At 39.6% G+C, this 16,029-nt stretch overlaps 1 protein-coding gene across 1 annotated transcript in view; it reads left to right on the top strand.

Annotated features, from left to right (window-relative positions):
• The first annotated feature begins 1,236 nt into the window (after window positions 1-1,236).
• Window positions 1,237-16,029, top strand: part of LOC142391653 (inactive dipeptidyl peptidase 10-like) — a 109,840-nt gene continuing 95,047 nt past the window's right edge. The window contains exon 1 of the mRNA XM_075477579.1: window positions 1,237-1,633. Coding sequence (XP_075333694.1) covers window positions 1,574-1,633 — 60 coding nt within the window. The 5' untranslated portion in view covers window positions 1,237-1,573. The remainder of the gene's footprint in view (window positions 1,634-16,029) is intronic.

Raw genomic sequence — 16,029 nt, 5'->3', positions numbered from 1 at the left:
GACAATGATCCCAAACACAGCAGCAAATGTCTGAAACAGAATGTCTGAAGAAGAAAAGCATCAAGGTGTTGCAAAGAAGCAGTCATGCCCCCACAACAAGGTGAGACTGATCCCATCGTACGGAAAACACTTACATCAAGTTATTGCTGCTAACGATGGTTCTACTTAAGTTTTTCACAACCTGCTTCTCCAATTTTGGCTCATTCATTGTTAAATGAAGTCTTGTCTTCCATCTAATTCTAAGATCAGATGATGTTACGTAATGATACTTAAAATCTTCCAATTGAAAGTAAGAAAGAAGAAAAAAGAAATGACCACTTTCGAAATCAAAAACTTCTCCAGATTAAAGCTGGAGAAGCTCAAGCTGAGCAATGACCTTCCTGCATGGGTGAGGAATTTTATAGCATGGACATTTTATGTAAAGTGAATAGAAAGCCAATAGAAAAATGGACAAATGTGTTTGAGAAAAGCTGCACAAGAGCGATCATACTCTGCAATAAATATATATATCATTGGCATGGGGAATGGACGGCTCAAAGAATCATAAATTCTTAATGTCGACAACCGTTTACTGTAACAAATAAAACATGTGGGAGGGGTGGGGTGAGGATTTAACAGACTGCATGTATGTATATGAGGCTTAGTCGTGATGGAATTCATGAATGGTTTGTTTTTGTAAAAACCAACCTTGCTAAAGGCTGTGGAAGAACTCCACCAAGGAACTGCTATTATTTCGCAGGATGTAAGCGGCCCTGACGGATGAAGTTAAGCTTACTGAAAGCCTGGTGGATGCATTGTGAAAGGCAATTTTCAGTTTGCAGACACATCAAAGGTAATAAAAGAAATTTTAAAAATTTCAAATATCTTTCAGGGGTAGCTTGAAAGATTGCCCTCTGCTCGGACTCTTTTGACTCAATTGTTTGAATTTGGTTGAAAGTGAAAAAAGTGAGTGCATTAAAGGAAAGAAAAGGAGGATCTGAAGGGTCAAACATTTGATTCAAGTTCGGCATAAATTCAAAGTGAGTCCTTTGAAAGAAAGAAAACAAAAATGTAAGAAAGCTTTGAATCCAAGAGAGGCGCTTTGAATGTACAAGCTCAAACCATACGCCTGCAAAATCTTTGCCTGGAGCAAATTTGCATTCTGATCAAGAGAACGTCTTCATATGTGGGAGGCACTGGCAAACAACCTGGTTTATGAACCGTCTATCAGCTGCATGTGTAGCAATAGATAGTTGCTATAGAGGGAAAGAGACGCAGAGAGGAAAGAGGAGAGCGGTGGGGGGTACTGCATGGAAATGCAGTGAGATCATTCAGAGCCAGAGAGAGAAACAAAAGGGGGAAAAACAGACAGTCTGTTTGAATGTGTTGCTTCTGCTTCAGCGAGAACGAAGAAGAAGAATCCGAGAGCAGAAGCTCTGCAGCCTTCAGGTCTCAGTATTATTAGCAGCAGATTCTGCATTGGTCAGCCCCAAGCTGACAGTCAGCCAGAGGAAGTCAGAGGAAACTTCAACACCGAGCTGCTCCTTCAGGATTTTACTGTTTTGCTCGGATTCAACGAAACTGGGAAGCAAAGATGAACCAAACTGCATCCGTCTCGCATCAAATCGAGTGTCAGCCCTCCAAAGATTCCAAGGTAGGATAGATCTGCTCATGTGGTGGTTGTTTCTCCATGTTCATTTCATCTCAGTGAAGGCTCTACACTTTCCACACTTCTTTTTCTTTTTTTTCTTGGCATCACAGTAAGATGACAAAGTCTTTTTGGTACACAGTAGCTGCACAAGCTGTAAGAAGGCTTTCTGTGCTTTCACGCTCTCAAACAGTTCGGCTTTCATTCACAGCGCTCCATAATACATCTTCAAAAAGAGGATTTTGTCGTTAGGCTGAATGTGTGTCCAACAGCTAGTATGAAAGAGAAAACATACACAAGCAGCACTCTTTCAATCTCCATTTTCTTCCCCAAATACTCAATATTTGAATTATTTTTCTTTTTGTTTCTTTGAATCAAATTATCTGCAAAGAATTGCCTTTTAATCATGCTAAATTACCTAAATGGACGTAACGCACCCCGTTTCAACCGGTTATGCCCTTGAGTCAATGCTATTCAAACCTTTTCTTTACAAGATGTCAGACAATCTGAAAAGCCTAATTTTCTCATTTTTTCTCTCCCCCTTAATGAATTCAAAGGCAGAATAAACTTGTGGGGATAAAGTTATTTGGATTTTAATAATGTAAAATTACACATCAGTCTGATTTTGCTTGCCCTGTTATTTAACGTCCCTTTTCTTTTGATTTTCCACTGAGTGCACTCAACAGCAAGCGATGTTCTTTTTTGCCTCATTTTGCAGCTCTGATAGTATCAACGAATGCAGACATAAGAACATTTTTATGTTGGCACCATAAACTATATAAACAAGATGGACATAGTCACTATGACATCACCCACGGTTTAGAAGACTGGTTCTGATACCTGGAGTTACGCATTTTGTCAACATTTTGCTTTGCTGAACGCCAGCATTTATGGTGGCTCTTTCATGCAAACTTCACATGCAGCAGCTTATCAATGACGACAGCTGCCCTAAAGCATATGCTGCTTCATCATCTATTTTAGTCCAAATGGGAACATAATTTGGTAAACGAACATCTTTTTTCTACGAAATAAGACATAAAACATGTCATTTGGCCAATGAGCCCATAAAAAAATTGTTATCAAAGTCACAATTTCTATACAACTCGAGGTCTTTTGAAACCATAAGAGTTGCCCCCTGCTGGTCATTCGATAGAATGCAGGTTCAAGGAACTTCCCCGATAGAATAATTTTTCAACCAGAAGCCTATGTCCACCTTTTATTGGAAATTGCTATTAGAGTGGCAGAAGTTTTCCCTGCACATCTTAATGTTTTTTTTTTTTTTTTTTAATTTCCCCAAAAAGGTGTCTCACGCATAACAAGACCCTGTCGCAGATTTATGCTTTTCCAAAGATACATGAAAACAAACCCTCACTGGTGGATTGTGATGGTATGCTGTTGCCTTTTCCATGATGAATAGTGTTTTTCATCATCACAACAAGCATAAGCAGCAGGAAAGCCTAAACTTGAGAAGAGATTCTTTAGCACAACTCTGACTGAGTGCAGTTTACTCATGAAAACGTGAAATGATCTCACATTGAGAGGTTTTTCCGCACCATTGGTCGGAGAAAGGACAAACTTTGTTCAAGAACAATAACTATTGTGCATATGGAAACCTATACGTGTGGGTTAATGGACATCGAAAACGCAACAGTTTTAATATTTGTGCATGTAACAAAATTCAATTCAATTCGATTCAATTTAATTCAGCTTTATTTATATAGCGCCAAAATACAATAAATGTCATCTCAAAGCACTTGAATAATATAGTCCAACTGGAGTTCAATTCATTGTAGTCATAATCCAATCAAATCCAATTATTTCATTTCAAAATGAATCCAATTCATTCATATAGAGCCAATTCAAAAACAATTTCCTAGCTAAGGAAACCAACAGATTGCACCGAAACTTCTCTTCAGTCCAATCTCCCGTGACAAAAGAAAAAGATAAAGCATGGAGCCAATGCTAAAATTGGCAGGGCACCAAATGGCTGTTATGCTTATGCTCCAATCCTTCCTCAGATGCTTTATGTCTCACTCGATGCCACTAGTCCATACTACATCCGTGCTGTTACAAAAATTTGCAGAAATGTGTTTGGTCCACAAGCAACATCTACTCACGCAAACAAGCGAGTGTAACATCCACAATATCTGGAGCCAAACAATATGGAGCCCTGCAGATGAGGCTGATCTATCGCCTAAACCTTCAACACGAGGTCAAGGCACACAGCATGCACAGTTTGCACCTCATTTCAGAGTGTTAGATGACCCACAGAAAGGTTACGGCTCAAGGCCGACGTGAAAATGACAAAATAAATGGTTACAACATGTGAGGTGAGTTATGTGTTCTTCAGTTTTTGTTCATAAAATGTATATTTGCCAGAGAATCACTTTAGAAAATAAAACTGCATGTCCATTTGCTGCATGCATAACCCGTTCTTGCCTCATATCTTGTAACAATCTTTTCTGGTCAGTGTCACGGACATCGTAACTAAGCTCAATTTGTGTCAATAAGTCTCCCATAAAAACAGATTAAAAGAAATTAAATCTAAATCAAAATTAGAAATATCGATTACTTTTACTCCTTTTTTCACAAATGAATTATTTGTGGCATCAGAGATACAGGTCAATAAGGCATTTCCACAAAACCATTTATTCCTTTCTGACAAGATTGTCTTGTCATGTTAGCTTTATTATTTAATCCTTCGATCCAACAGAAATTTTATAAAGCTGATTAAAGGACTAAATTATTCAAAGCTTCTACAGTTTTACATAGAAAAAAAAAGAAATTTACACGTGAAACTTTGTCGCTTCTACATTATAATTTATGTGGTGCCGGCCTAATATAACTTTGTTGCAATGTTATAATATACATAACACACATACTGCTTTAATGAACTTTATGGAAATAATTCTATTCATCCTGAGAAACACAGAAATAACAACAAAGGAAATCTAACTGTTCAGAAGAAAAAAAAACATCTGACAAAATAAAACTTCTTCCAGCTGGATCTTCAATGATATTAAAGAATCAAAGTGCTGCAATGTTTTATGTTGATGTTATCCTGCAGAGACACAGTGACAGCAAAGGCTCCATCACTGAAGTGCTTCATTATTGCTCGCAGTTTATGCAAAGCGGTTAGCAGCTGCGAGAAGATCTCTCAGACGGGGTAACAGAGCCTAATCCTCCACAATCCTGCCTCTGCAGCCCCACAGCCGGACGGCAGTAAGCTGGCAGGAGGGGCCTCGATAAGAGCGAGAATTTATGCAAAGAAATGTGTCGCTTTTTCAAGTATTTCCTCAGATACATGTTGGTTCTGATATTGTCAGCTAGCAAAGTGTTGCTCACAGCGAATTCATTTTTCAGGACAAGTTCCAGTCCTCACTTGACATAAAGGTCGTTTTAAAGAGCAACACAAGCTGAGACACGAGCACAGACGCTTTGTGGCTTTTCATTCGCATGATTTAACCTGTGTTATCAAGTCAAAGCCTAATAATCCACCTGTCATCACCGAGCTGCAGAGCTTCTCATACCAACAGAAGCATACAGATGTACAGTATTAGTGTGAATTTGCGCATTCTTGCGCATGTTCACTAACAAATATGGGTTTTAAAAGGGGAATGTGCTTGGAGCAGCAACAAGTCAGACCGAAACCGAGCCAAAATCCTAAGTGAACGCTTGTGTAATCTGCAGCCTTTGAAACGGCTTACACGTCTTTTATCTCAGATTAGAAAGGACAGTTTTGAATAAGATCATCACCTCTTTCTGGGAGCCCCCATGAGCCAAAGATGTTGCGTTACTCAGCGGGGGAAAAACTGCTCGCACTGAAAGATTTTGAATCCAACAGAGTTTATGAGCCTGAGATACGATGCACAACAGGGAGAAAGACTGCACTCTGATAACATCGACACACAGCTTTGTCTTATAGCAAATAGTTGTTTGCTGCTGTATTAAGGTTGAAAAGATTTTATATCAGAAGTTCAAATGTGACAACAGACGTATACGAATGACCTCACTGGCAGGAGATATCTGTTCTGAGGCAGAGTTTTCACAAAGACGAGCCAACTGCAGCGTCTGTTTCAGTCACGAAAACAGCTCAAGGGAAGTTGCAAGTAATCTCAATTGTAACCTATGAGACAAAGGACGTACAATGGATGTCCACATGACATTAATGACGTCTGCCACTGATTCCCACTACAATGCTATTTGACTATTGAGCCCATCCGTAACGAGTTGTTACAATGTGACATTGTAAATGACTCGTAGATCGGATCCTATTTGCAAATCTTGTTCAGGTAGTACACAAAACAATGCATAATTATATCCAACAGCATAAACTCAGTTATTCATATTGTGCTTTACCACGAGACTGGGTTGCTTTGAGTGTTCGGAAGTTTATGGTAGCTCTTCTACTCATAACATCCAGTGAGATTTACAGTATCAGTGTTAGTCAGTAAAATATATAGCATCTTTCATGAACAAGTATCACGTAGTGTTTGAGAAGATTAAAAAAAAGATTAAACGAAAAGCATAGATAAGCATTTCCATCTCTACAAGAGATCCAAGGACAGATTTTTAGAAACATTGCTGAGTTGGTAAAAACAGCGAACTAAACTATTTACATGCTGATCCAGTCTCAAACCCAAGCTCATAGATCCCCCCAGATAATGCAAAGATGGCTTGACTTAAGGTGACAGAGAATCAATATTCTCTTATCACCTCTGGGCTAAAACCAGCTGGAGCTGAAGAAAGTTGTCAGCCATTCAATCTTTTATGGACTGTATGCAGCTCAGAAGGCTGGATATCTTTGAAAGATCAGCAGGCTTAGATGAAACATATAACTGAATATTATCTTTGTAACAGTAATAGGATACATTCATAAATGTGCTTATTGTAAGACCTAACGGATTTGTGTACAGTGCAAACAGCACTGGACCCAGAACAGAACCTTGGGGATCACCTGAGAACACAGGTTCAGGTGAATTAACTGAAAAGTTCACTTTGGTTCCTGCCGAAATGCCCACCCACTCCCTGAGCCTGTCAACCAAAATCCTATCATCTGCAGTATCAAATGCAGAAATTAGATCACGCAGTCAAGAAACGTGACTGAAAAATGTTATACTATACTCTAAGTTTAATTTCATACTTACTAAATTATTTCTTCATTTGACTTATATTTTTATTGTCTGCCCAGGGAAAATAATCAAAATATTCAATTTAACCTTTTAAGAAAAGTTAAATGCAAACCCCAATTCCAAGAAAGTTGGGATGCTGTGTGAGACCTTCTAAGAGACTCTGCCTTCCTATGGTGCTATGGTTGCCAAATGAACTTACTTGCAACATAATCTGATACCAGTTAATTTTCCAGAATCTTTTTTTGTCCTCATCTCAACCTTTTTTTTTTTAGATCTGTTGCCTCAAAATAAGTATTTTTCAAGAAACAGCAAACTGCCTTACATTCAACATTTGATGTGAGTTTTTTGTTCTACTGTGAAGTAAACTTTGGTTTATGAAATTTTACAGATCATTGTATTTTTACACAGCATCCAAACTGGAACTGGGAAACCTGGAATTGAAATTCATCAGAGGTGGTGTGAAGAGTGTTCAAATTGAGGCAGATCTTGAGTCTGATCATGCCCGAGTGCAATTTATATGAAAAATTAAAGTAATATTGTTAATGCGGTTGAACCATGTGACTAATATGTTGAAATGTTAGTCTTTTATGAGGAAATCTTCTTGTTAAAAGGATTTTAAAATACAAAGCTAGAGCATTTTCTCTCATTTCTATGCTTAACAATAAATAACAGATGCAAAGATATTTATGACAGTTGAATAAAATATGAAGAGTGGCTTATTATATTCTTTAACTCTCCATCTCCGTCTCCTCATTTTCAGTTGCTGCCATGATCATGGTGGTTGTTGCTAAGTAACTTCAACATTTGTATCATATATATCTCAGTTGAATCCCATTTGTTCAGGGTCAGAAGAGTGGGAGTGCTCATACCCTGGAATTTGCTGTGAGTCACTTGTTGAAGCAACAAGCATTGCTTTAAACTATGAAGACATTGAAAGGTTTCTTTCATGACAGCCCGCTGTCATTCTCTTTTTTTTCCCTTTCTTTTTTTTTAAAGCTTGACCTTGAGCTCACAGCCTGAATAAAGGCACCAAACAAGAAATAGGAAAGTAATCTGTCTGTATGAATTTTCTAAAAGTGAGCCACTCATTGCACCTACTTACATTTTGATACCAGTGCAGCACTATCTGCTTACTCAATTAGCGCATCTTTAAATTTACCCAAGACTTGAACTTCTGCTGCAAGACAAATACAAAAAAACGAATCACTTAACATAATAATTTGTCAAAATTAGATTTAAATCTCCCTTATTAAGATATTTTCTTATATTTCTATGCCCTTATAGGGATTTTATACTCACTATTACATGTCTGCTTGGTGATAATTACCGTCAAGTAGCTCATCTTTGTGTTCTTAAAATAATGGTTCGAAGTCCTGGGGGCGAGATATCGTTGACCGAATGCGTCACATTTTGTCTGCTTTTCCACGATGTATGAGTAGCCCCTGACTGCAGACCGCAGATCGGGGCGGATATCAACGTTGAGGGGGCGGAACGTTGAGGGGGCGGAGCTCAATGACTCCTTTGCGGGTGCCATCTGGTGGCGATGCTTAACGTTGATGCTCAACATAGAACAACACATTGAACCGCAGAAGAAGACTGTGTGGAGGAGAAGAAGTAGATTCGTTTTTTAATGTGCTATTTTGCAATATTTGTGACAGACAAGGAAGAAAGTAACATTTTTTTCATTTTAAAATATGCTATGCTCTCTGTGACGATACACTGTGTTCTTAGTTATTAGCTTAGTTATTATCTTACACCACGGAGACGACTGAGAAACTCAGCGCTAACTTTCAACAGCATGTGGTAACTTCCGGTTTTCAAAAATAAACGAGAACTGTCAATTTTTTATTTAAAAAAAGAGAGATGCGTGTCTCATAAAATAATTTATAGTACTATGCCCCTACACTCGTTTTTTTTAAAAATAAATAACACTGAAGCATGCTTCAAACTCTAAAAAAAAAACAAAAAAAAAACTACTTTTCTTGAATAAAAACACGTGAAGTAACACAAGCACCCTCTTTATTACACCAAGCACACTCCCAAAGAAAATATGAATGACAAACCAACATTTTTCACATTGTTTTTAAATTATTGTGTTATTATATACAGAAGAGATGTATCATATTTGCTTTATTTGGAGCAACAATCGCTACTGCCAGTATATGTAACCCAAGGGAATTGAATGAAGCTTCGGGTAGTGAACCACTTTATGAGACAATGGTTCAAAATGATTCAATTTCCATCACCAGCTGCAGGTTTTCATCCCAAACAGGCAACAGTACGACAGTCTTGACTCAGATAATCAGCTGATCTCAGTCTGCAGATAGTTGATTGGTCAAACTGTGTGCTTATATATATATATATATATATATATATATATATAATATATATAATTGTTTCATATATATAATTATATATCTAATATATATTATTATAATTGTTTTATATACAGTTATAATTGATTCCTTATTTTAGGCAACTCGGTGCTGCTTGCTGTTTGTGAATGTGCTGCATGGTCTCCGCCACCAGATGGCACCCGCAAAGGAGTCATTGAGCTCCGCCCCCTCAACTTTGAGCCCCGCCCCCTCAACGTTCCGCCCCCTCAACGTTGATCTCCTCCCCGATCTGCGGTCTGCAGTCAGGGGTACTTGCGATGTATAGTACACTAAAAACTCTGTTCGAACATCACCAGAGGTCCGTTTCACGTAGCAGGTTTAGTGAAAACTCTGAGTTTATTAACCCTGAGATGAAGTAAACTCTGAGTTTTCCGTTTCACAAAGGGAGGTAACTCAACCCCGAGAAAGAGGGGTAACCTCTCGGTCAGTTACCGTAGTAACAGACTCTCTGAACCTAACCTGGTCGGGACCATGTTTTACTCGAGAAACCTTGAGTTTCTCTCAGTCTCCGCCCTCTTTCAGCCACACACGCCATTTGATTTCCTCATTCAGTCGGCAGAGCGAGTTCTTCTACTTCTAGAAGTCCATTAGGCAAAGTAGGAGGAGACTTTTTTCACCAACATGGTATGTCCTTTTGACAACGATCCCGTGGATGAAGGTGCAGCATTATTGCGCAGAGAATTAAATATTCATCGGGAGATGGTTCTCAGATTTACAGACAATTATCTTTTTGAGCGGCACCATCAGAATTTTGTTGGGACAAAAGAAAAAAAGACATAAAAGACAAATAAATATTTGTATGAATAGGCTTAAAAATAGATATATATAGGCCTATTGTATTTTATAAAGACACTTGTGTCTTGGGGGTGGACTCCCTCCAGGGATTTTCTCAGCCACTGGCCTCCCGTTAGAGGTGGCGGTGCTGGCAGGGCCGTAGCCAGGATTTTGGAATAGGCGAGGTACATGATGCGCGCGCCGAAATTTTTACAATAAATATATATATATATATTCTAAATTATATAGTTTTTAATATATAGCCTACATTTATGTATATGTACAATATATATTTATATTTTTTAATGTATTTATTAAATTACTGGTCACACAAGAGTTGTATTGTTTAAATGTCTTTTAATTGTATAAACCAGCATTTATTTTTTTAAATGTACTGTACTAACTGTCTGCTGAATTGCGTTCTCTTCCACGAGTCGCACCACTCCACTCGCACAGTCTTTTTCACTCACACAGGCAAAAACGAAAACAAAGCCCATGGATGTTAACCACAATCTGCAAAGCACGTTTCATAGAGGTTTTGAGGTTTTTTATGTTTGATTCAGTTGGGCATTTTTGGCGGTCCAAAAAAAATAAAAAATGAAATAAGGGAGGTCCAGACCTCGCTGTCCTCTAATGTTGCTACGGCCATGGGTGCTGGGCCACCACCCGTTTTACGGGCATCTGCCTTCTTTCTGTTGGCTCAGTAGAAGTCTGTGTTAGTTTAAATAGGCTTAATTATTTAAGAGAACATGATATAGATGAGAAGACATTTATGTGTGTGAAAACAGCATTATGTTGGGAATAAAACAACTGCACAGTGAATTAGCCACTTAATATTTACTTTACAGTGTAAAACATGATCAAAATGAGGTACCTCCATGCCGAGGTCTCACCATTCAAGCAGTTTTCCCCTGTAATATTATTGTCATTGCAAAGGACTACATTTAAACTTACACTTTTGCTGCTGCAGCGGTGTTGCACTTCTTTCTAAAAACGTGTTGAAACTCGCCGTATGAGCGCATTAAGATTTACAATTCGAGGTTGGTGAAAAACGTAGCCCCTCCTCTTCCCTGTTGCCATGGTGACTCGTTGAATCACCATTGTTAGATACGATTCTTTTAGTTGGAAGCTCAAGAACGGACCGGAGTAATTCAAGTGAAAATTAAGTCTTTAATTGATGGCAACAAGTCAAGTATTTCAGCGCTGGTCTCGGTATGACAGAACTCTCGCAGGAATCCGTCAGATCGAGCCCCTCATTTCCGGTTACATTTTGTATATATGTCTCATAGTTTCACACGGTGGATCCCTTGTTGATCAAATGTGATTGGATATGAGTAGGCTCTTCGTCATAAGCCAAATAATATCTCTGAGTAACCCAAATAATGTGTGTGTGTGTGCTTTTTGCACCTGGATCTCAGGGTTCCCTGTTCTGTCTGGGTCAGTCTCAGTTAAGGTCATGTCTCGTGTCTTTCCTGGAAAAGTACTGGGACCGTTTCACTTATAATGTCTATGAAATAAGCCAATTTTAACAATCCCCCTTTTGAAGTGATTTTATCATTTCAACTAATTCAGTCAAATAACTGTGGTAGGAATGTATTCTTCTGTATTGTGTCACATCTGTATTAGCAGTAGCAAGACTTTAGCAGTCACCCCCCAAACTGCAAGAGCCACTTACCTTTTGAGATGTAGCACAACCAGCTAGGAGATTTCTGTCATCCCCTTTTGAAGTGACTTCATGTATCATTATGTAAGCTTATGTGTAAGCTGGTCTTCTTTGCAATTAAAGCAGCAAGCAAATCTTCATTGCACAGGCATGTGGAAATAGTAAACATAATTCTAATGCTTAAGCTCCACTTTGAAATCAGGACTATTCCATCATTTTACTCGGAACAGAAACTCTTTCCGAGAGGGTAAGTCACTGATTATAACTCTGCAAATAAGCACATTCAGAAAATAATTGTGATGCGTTAGCAAAAACCCTTCTAAATCAGGAGTATTAATCAAGATTCTAGAAATAGAGACTCTTTTCTAGTAAGTTTAAAACCTTCTTTACTCAACTGATAATAATTCCGCAAATGAGCACATTTCTTAAAGCTGCAGTCTGCAACTCTTTTTCAAGCATAATGCCTGGAACTGTCCGGGGATTCTGAAAGTAGTACATTAAATACCCCAATACAAAAAAAAAAGAGTTCTCTAGGTCCCCTATATGTCCCGCTAGGTCCCTCCAAAGCCAGCAGGTTTGTTTACAAAATTGCAGACCGGACCGGTAAAAGGTAACCAATCAGGTTACGAGCTGGGCTCTGCTGCCTGTCAATCACCGATTGTGCACGCGCGATTCAAGGTAGGCTCGTCCCCACGCTTATTTATCTGGACTATTGAACTTCATTACGGGCTTGTCTACTTACTGTGTCTTCCATGATCGCAAATGACAGGTGAGTTGATGAATGAGGAGTCGTGTAGGCGCATCTGGCGTGCACGTAGACGTGCACGAGTTCTCATGTGTTTTGAAGGGGCGGGACAGGAAGTTGAATAACTTTTTATTTTTCGGTTAAAAAATAAGCATTTCTTGCATTTTGCGACTACGGAGGTCACCGTTTTCAACTTCAAGCGTTCTGATAGATCATGTAAACTCTTAAAATGCCAAAAAGTAGGACTTTACGTATGACAACAACAAATCTTGCAGACTGTAGCTTTAATAGATTATTAATAGCTCCATTGATGCTGGCTTTTTAAAGTTGTGGTGCACGCACTAAAATCAAGGTGAAACTACTCAGAGTTGACTAAACTCACTCAAATCAGCGTTTCTGGAACCGAAAACTCAGGGTTTTCTATCTCAGAGCAGATCAACTCAGAGTTCAGGAATAGACTCAGAGTTTGTTAAACCTGCTTTGTGAAACGGACCCCAGGTGGTGTCTAATAATGATAGTCAGCCCCAGCTGATGAATTTTAATGTTTTTCACCCAATGAATAAATAACAGGGACAGACCTTGCAAATCGAGAACTGATTTAGGCTTTGTAGGTGTAAATTTTTACCATTTTGGCTTTCCATATCAATACCCCATGAGGTGCCCCCAAATTTCTTATTTATTTATTTATTTTACATGATATGACAAGTAGCAACAATCTCACAACGTTTCATGAAATTGTCATAAAGCTATTGATTATACAGCTATTGACCAAGAGCTCATCTTCCATCCAACCCAGTGAATGTGTTGTAGGTGAAATGTTGTACAGTTCTAATCAAATTGGCGAAAGATTGCCGTGAAATATCTAGATACTTATGAGTCATTTGGAAATTAAAGTCTATTTCTAAAAAAGACACAAACCTGGACTTACTCTAAAGCAGCTTGATCCCACAGCAAAACCCAACACAGACAGACAGAAAACACACAAACAAAAAAAATACTCGTTTTCTCATGCCATCCATCATGACTTCCAAAGTCATGTACCGAAGCAGGACATGTGGTTTCTTTTGTCAGGAGCCTTTTTTTGTGTTTAGCCAAAGAGGTGAGACTCGGGGGTCCATTAATCCAAAACAAGGCCTGTTTTAGTGCAACCACTGACGTTTTCCTAAACTCAACCAGAGGTTTTCCATTTCACCTTTAATCCAGAGTCTTAACCAAGTGTTTGACAAAATGCGGTAATACTCGGGAATTGTGGTCATTTTTGCATGGATTTATTTTCATGTCTTTTAGCGCAAAAATATAAATAAGGAAAAAATAAGAAAAAGTTTTTGTGTCCGTTTCGTGTTTTGCTGTGAGACCAGGTTGGTAAGTGGGTTGTTTTTTTTGTCCACTGCAGAATGTAGAGACTTTCATTCCATCCTGAAGGCTCGTGTATACTTCGCAGCAGTGTGTCGCAGTGAGCTTGTCGCAGACACGACGCAGTTATTTTTGATTTATGCTTTGAAGCGCTGTCTGCGCTATGTAAATCCCACGCCACAACGCAAGAGGGACAATCACGAACAAGCTAGGATTGTGGGTGTTACGGTTACGGAGGTCATTCAACAACAATGGCGACTGGACGAATGCGCACTTTGATTGAGATGCAGCTGATCGATCTAGAAATAGAAGAAATATTGCTACTACTGGAGCTGGCAGAGAGGCGAAAGAATCGTCACGGTTAGCACGGTTAGCGTCACCATTAGCCGGTTAGCAAACCGGAAATACGCATAGTGTAGAGCGGATGTAGAGTTGACCAATCAGAGGTCTCATTTCTCTCCTCCCTGCGGCGATGTCTGCACAGCCCTTTTACAGACAGCCGTTCCACTTCCTATTCGCCCCATTATAAAAAAATTGGCTGCAGTTCAGTTGATTTTGTCTGGGGGCGCTGGCGAGCGAGTGCAGAATGACCATTTTCCATAGGGCTGGCGCTAATAACTCAAAAAATGTCCCCGCTAGCGGCTGAAACCTGAAAATAATACTGTGATATCTGACAGAGGGATGTGGATTTATATCGAAAGTACAATAACCTGGGAGTTATAGCTTTCTGTTTTCTTACAGGTCTGGCATTTGCGAGTCAGTCTCCGGTAGCATCTAGCTAACGGAATCTGAAGAACGCACGGCTGATTACGACCGGCTGCTTTACGGCACTCGTCCACTGTGCCAGAGTGCTAACCTGGTGCTGCTAACCACAACCAAAGCTAAACCAGAGGCTAGTCAGAGAGTATGTAAAAGGGCTGTGCTGAAATCTGTAACTATTTGAGCTAACCCCTCTCTGCTAGCTCAGCGCTAGGACTGACCATGCCGTAAAGTGATGCCACATGCGTGACGTCACTCGGGATGCAATACTGACAATAAATGTGTATTTTAAACAAATCTAGTGAGTCTAAAAAATCAAACCAAGTGCCGATTGTAAGGATAATTTATCCTGCCTTTAGGAAAATTAAAATGAAAAAATATAAAAAATTCTATCAAAAGCAATGGCTGGATCTAAGGTGGATTTCATAGTACCACCATAGAGTTTGGCGTGCTCTGCATTGCTTCGTTGGCGCCCCTAGAGTGCAGTACCACCCGGAAACAGCCGCCAGTTTTCCCTCTCCTCATAATAGAGACTCTCTGATGTCTGCGGCACTGTCTGCGGTGAGTTACAATTTTGAGGAGGTGCACCAGAGTGTCTGCGTAGTGTCTACGTGGGGGGGGCGGGGGCATGTCTGCGTTAACTGCGACACACACGCAGACGACCTGGTTTCCGACCATAAATCAGGCTTGAAACTGCTTTGCTCGATCTGTCCGATATTGGTAGCTGCAGCCAGTACTCGCGGGATGCTGTGTGAAAAAAATTGCAGTTTTTATTCTCTAACATTGTATTTATCTTGAGCTGTAGTCGATGGTCATGAATAATCCAATTTTTGAATAATTCAGAAAAATCTAAACCACCGCCTGCCTGTCACACGTAAGGAAAAAAAAAGAAGAAAACCTTTTAATATTCATGGAAATGAATGAAAAAAAAATACATTTCTACCACCTCTGTACAGACCCTGCTGCATGTGTATATTCAAGATATGATGCAAAATCTCGCATGAAGGAGCAACTGCTCTAACTCCGAACCCTAAGACCTGGGAAAGTGCACAGATTGCCATCTTCTCAGGGTTCAGCTGCCCGTGCGGTGCCGAACCACCATCGCAATCACTGAATATTAACATCAGCCCCGTGTTGCCACCACCATCTGTTACCGTGGAGATGAACATGGAGTAAAAAAGCTTGTCAGCATGTGAGCGGAGGAGGGAGGTGACTAATGTAGTCTTAACTGTCATCATCATCATCATCATCATCATTATCATTTTCACCGTGCTGGAGATGCTCATAAACCTAATTATCAAGTCAGCCCTTGATGTGCTTTAACCTCGCCCACTCGCTCAGAAGAAACACCAAACAACAATAAAGTCCACACATTTAACGCCTAATAAAGGCGAGAAGGAGCAGCTGCTTGACTAGATTCTCATTTCACATTAGTTGTTAGTACATGTCAGTATCAGAGCGGAGCCGCTATGTGCACAGCCCACACTTCAAACAAGTGCGAACCAGGTTGTGTGTGAACTGAAGAGTCACACCAAGTTCCCCACACAGTCTCCTGACTGTGTGAAGCACAGTGTGATTTT

The sequence above is a fragment of the Odontesthes bonariensis genome, chromosome 11 (genome assembly GCF_027942865.1).
Source record: "Odontesthes bonariensis isolate fOdoBon6 chromosome 11, fOdoBon6.hap1, whole genome shotgun sequence".
Lineage (NCBI taxonomy): Eukaryota > Metazoa > Chordata > Actinopteri > Atheriniformes > Atherinopsidae > Odontesthes > Odontesthes bonariensis.
This window is presented reverse-complemented; position numbering and strand designations above follow the sequence as displayed.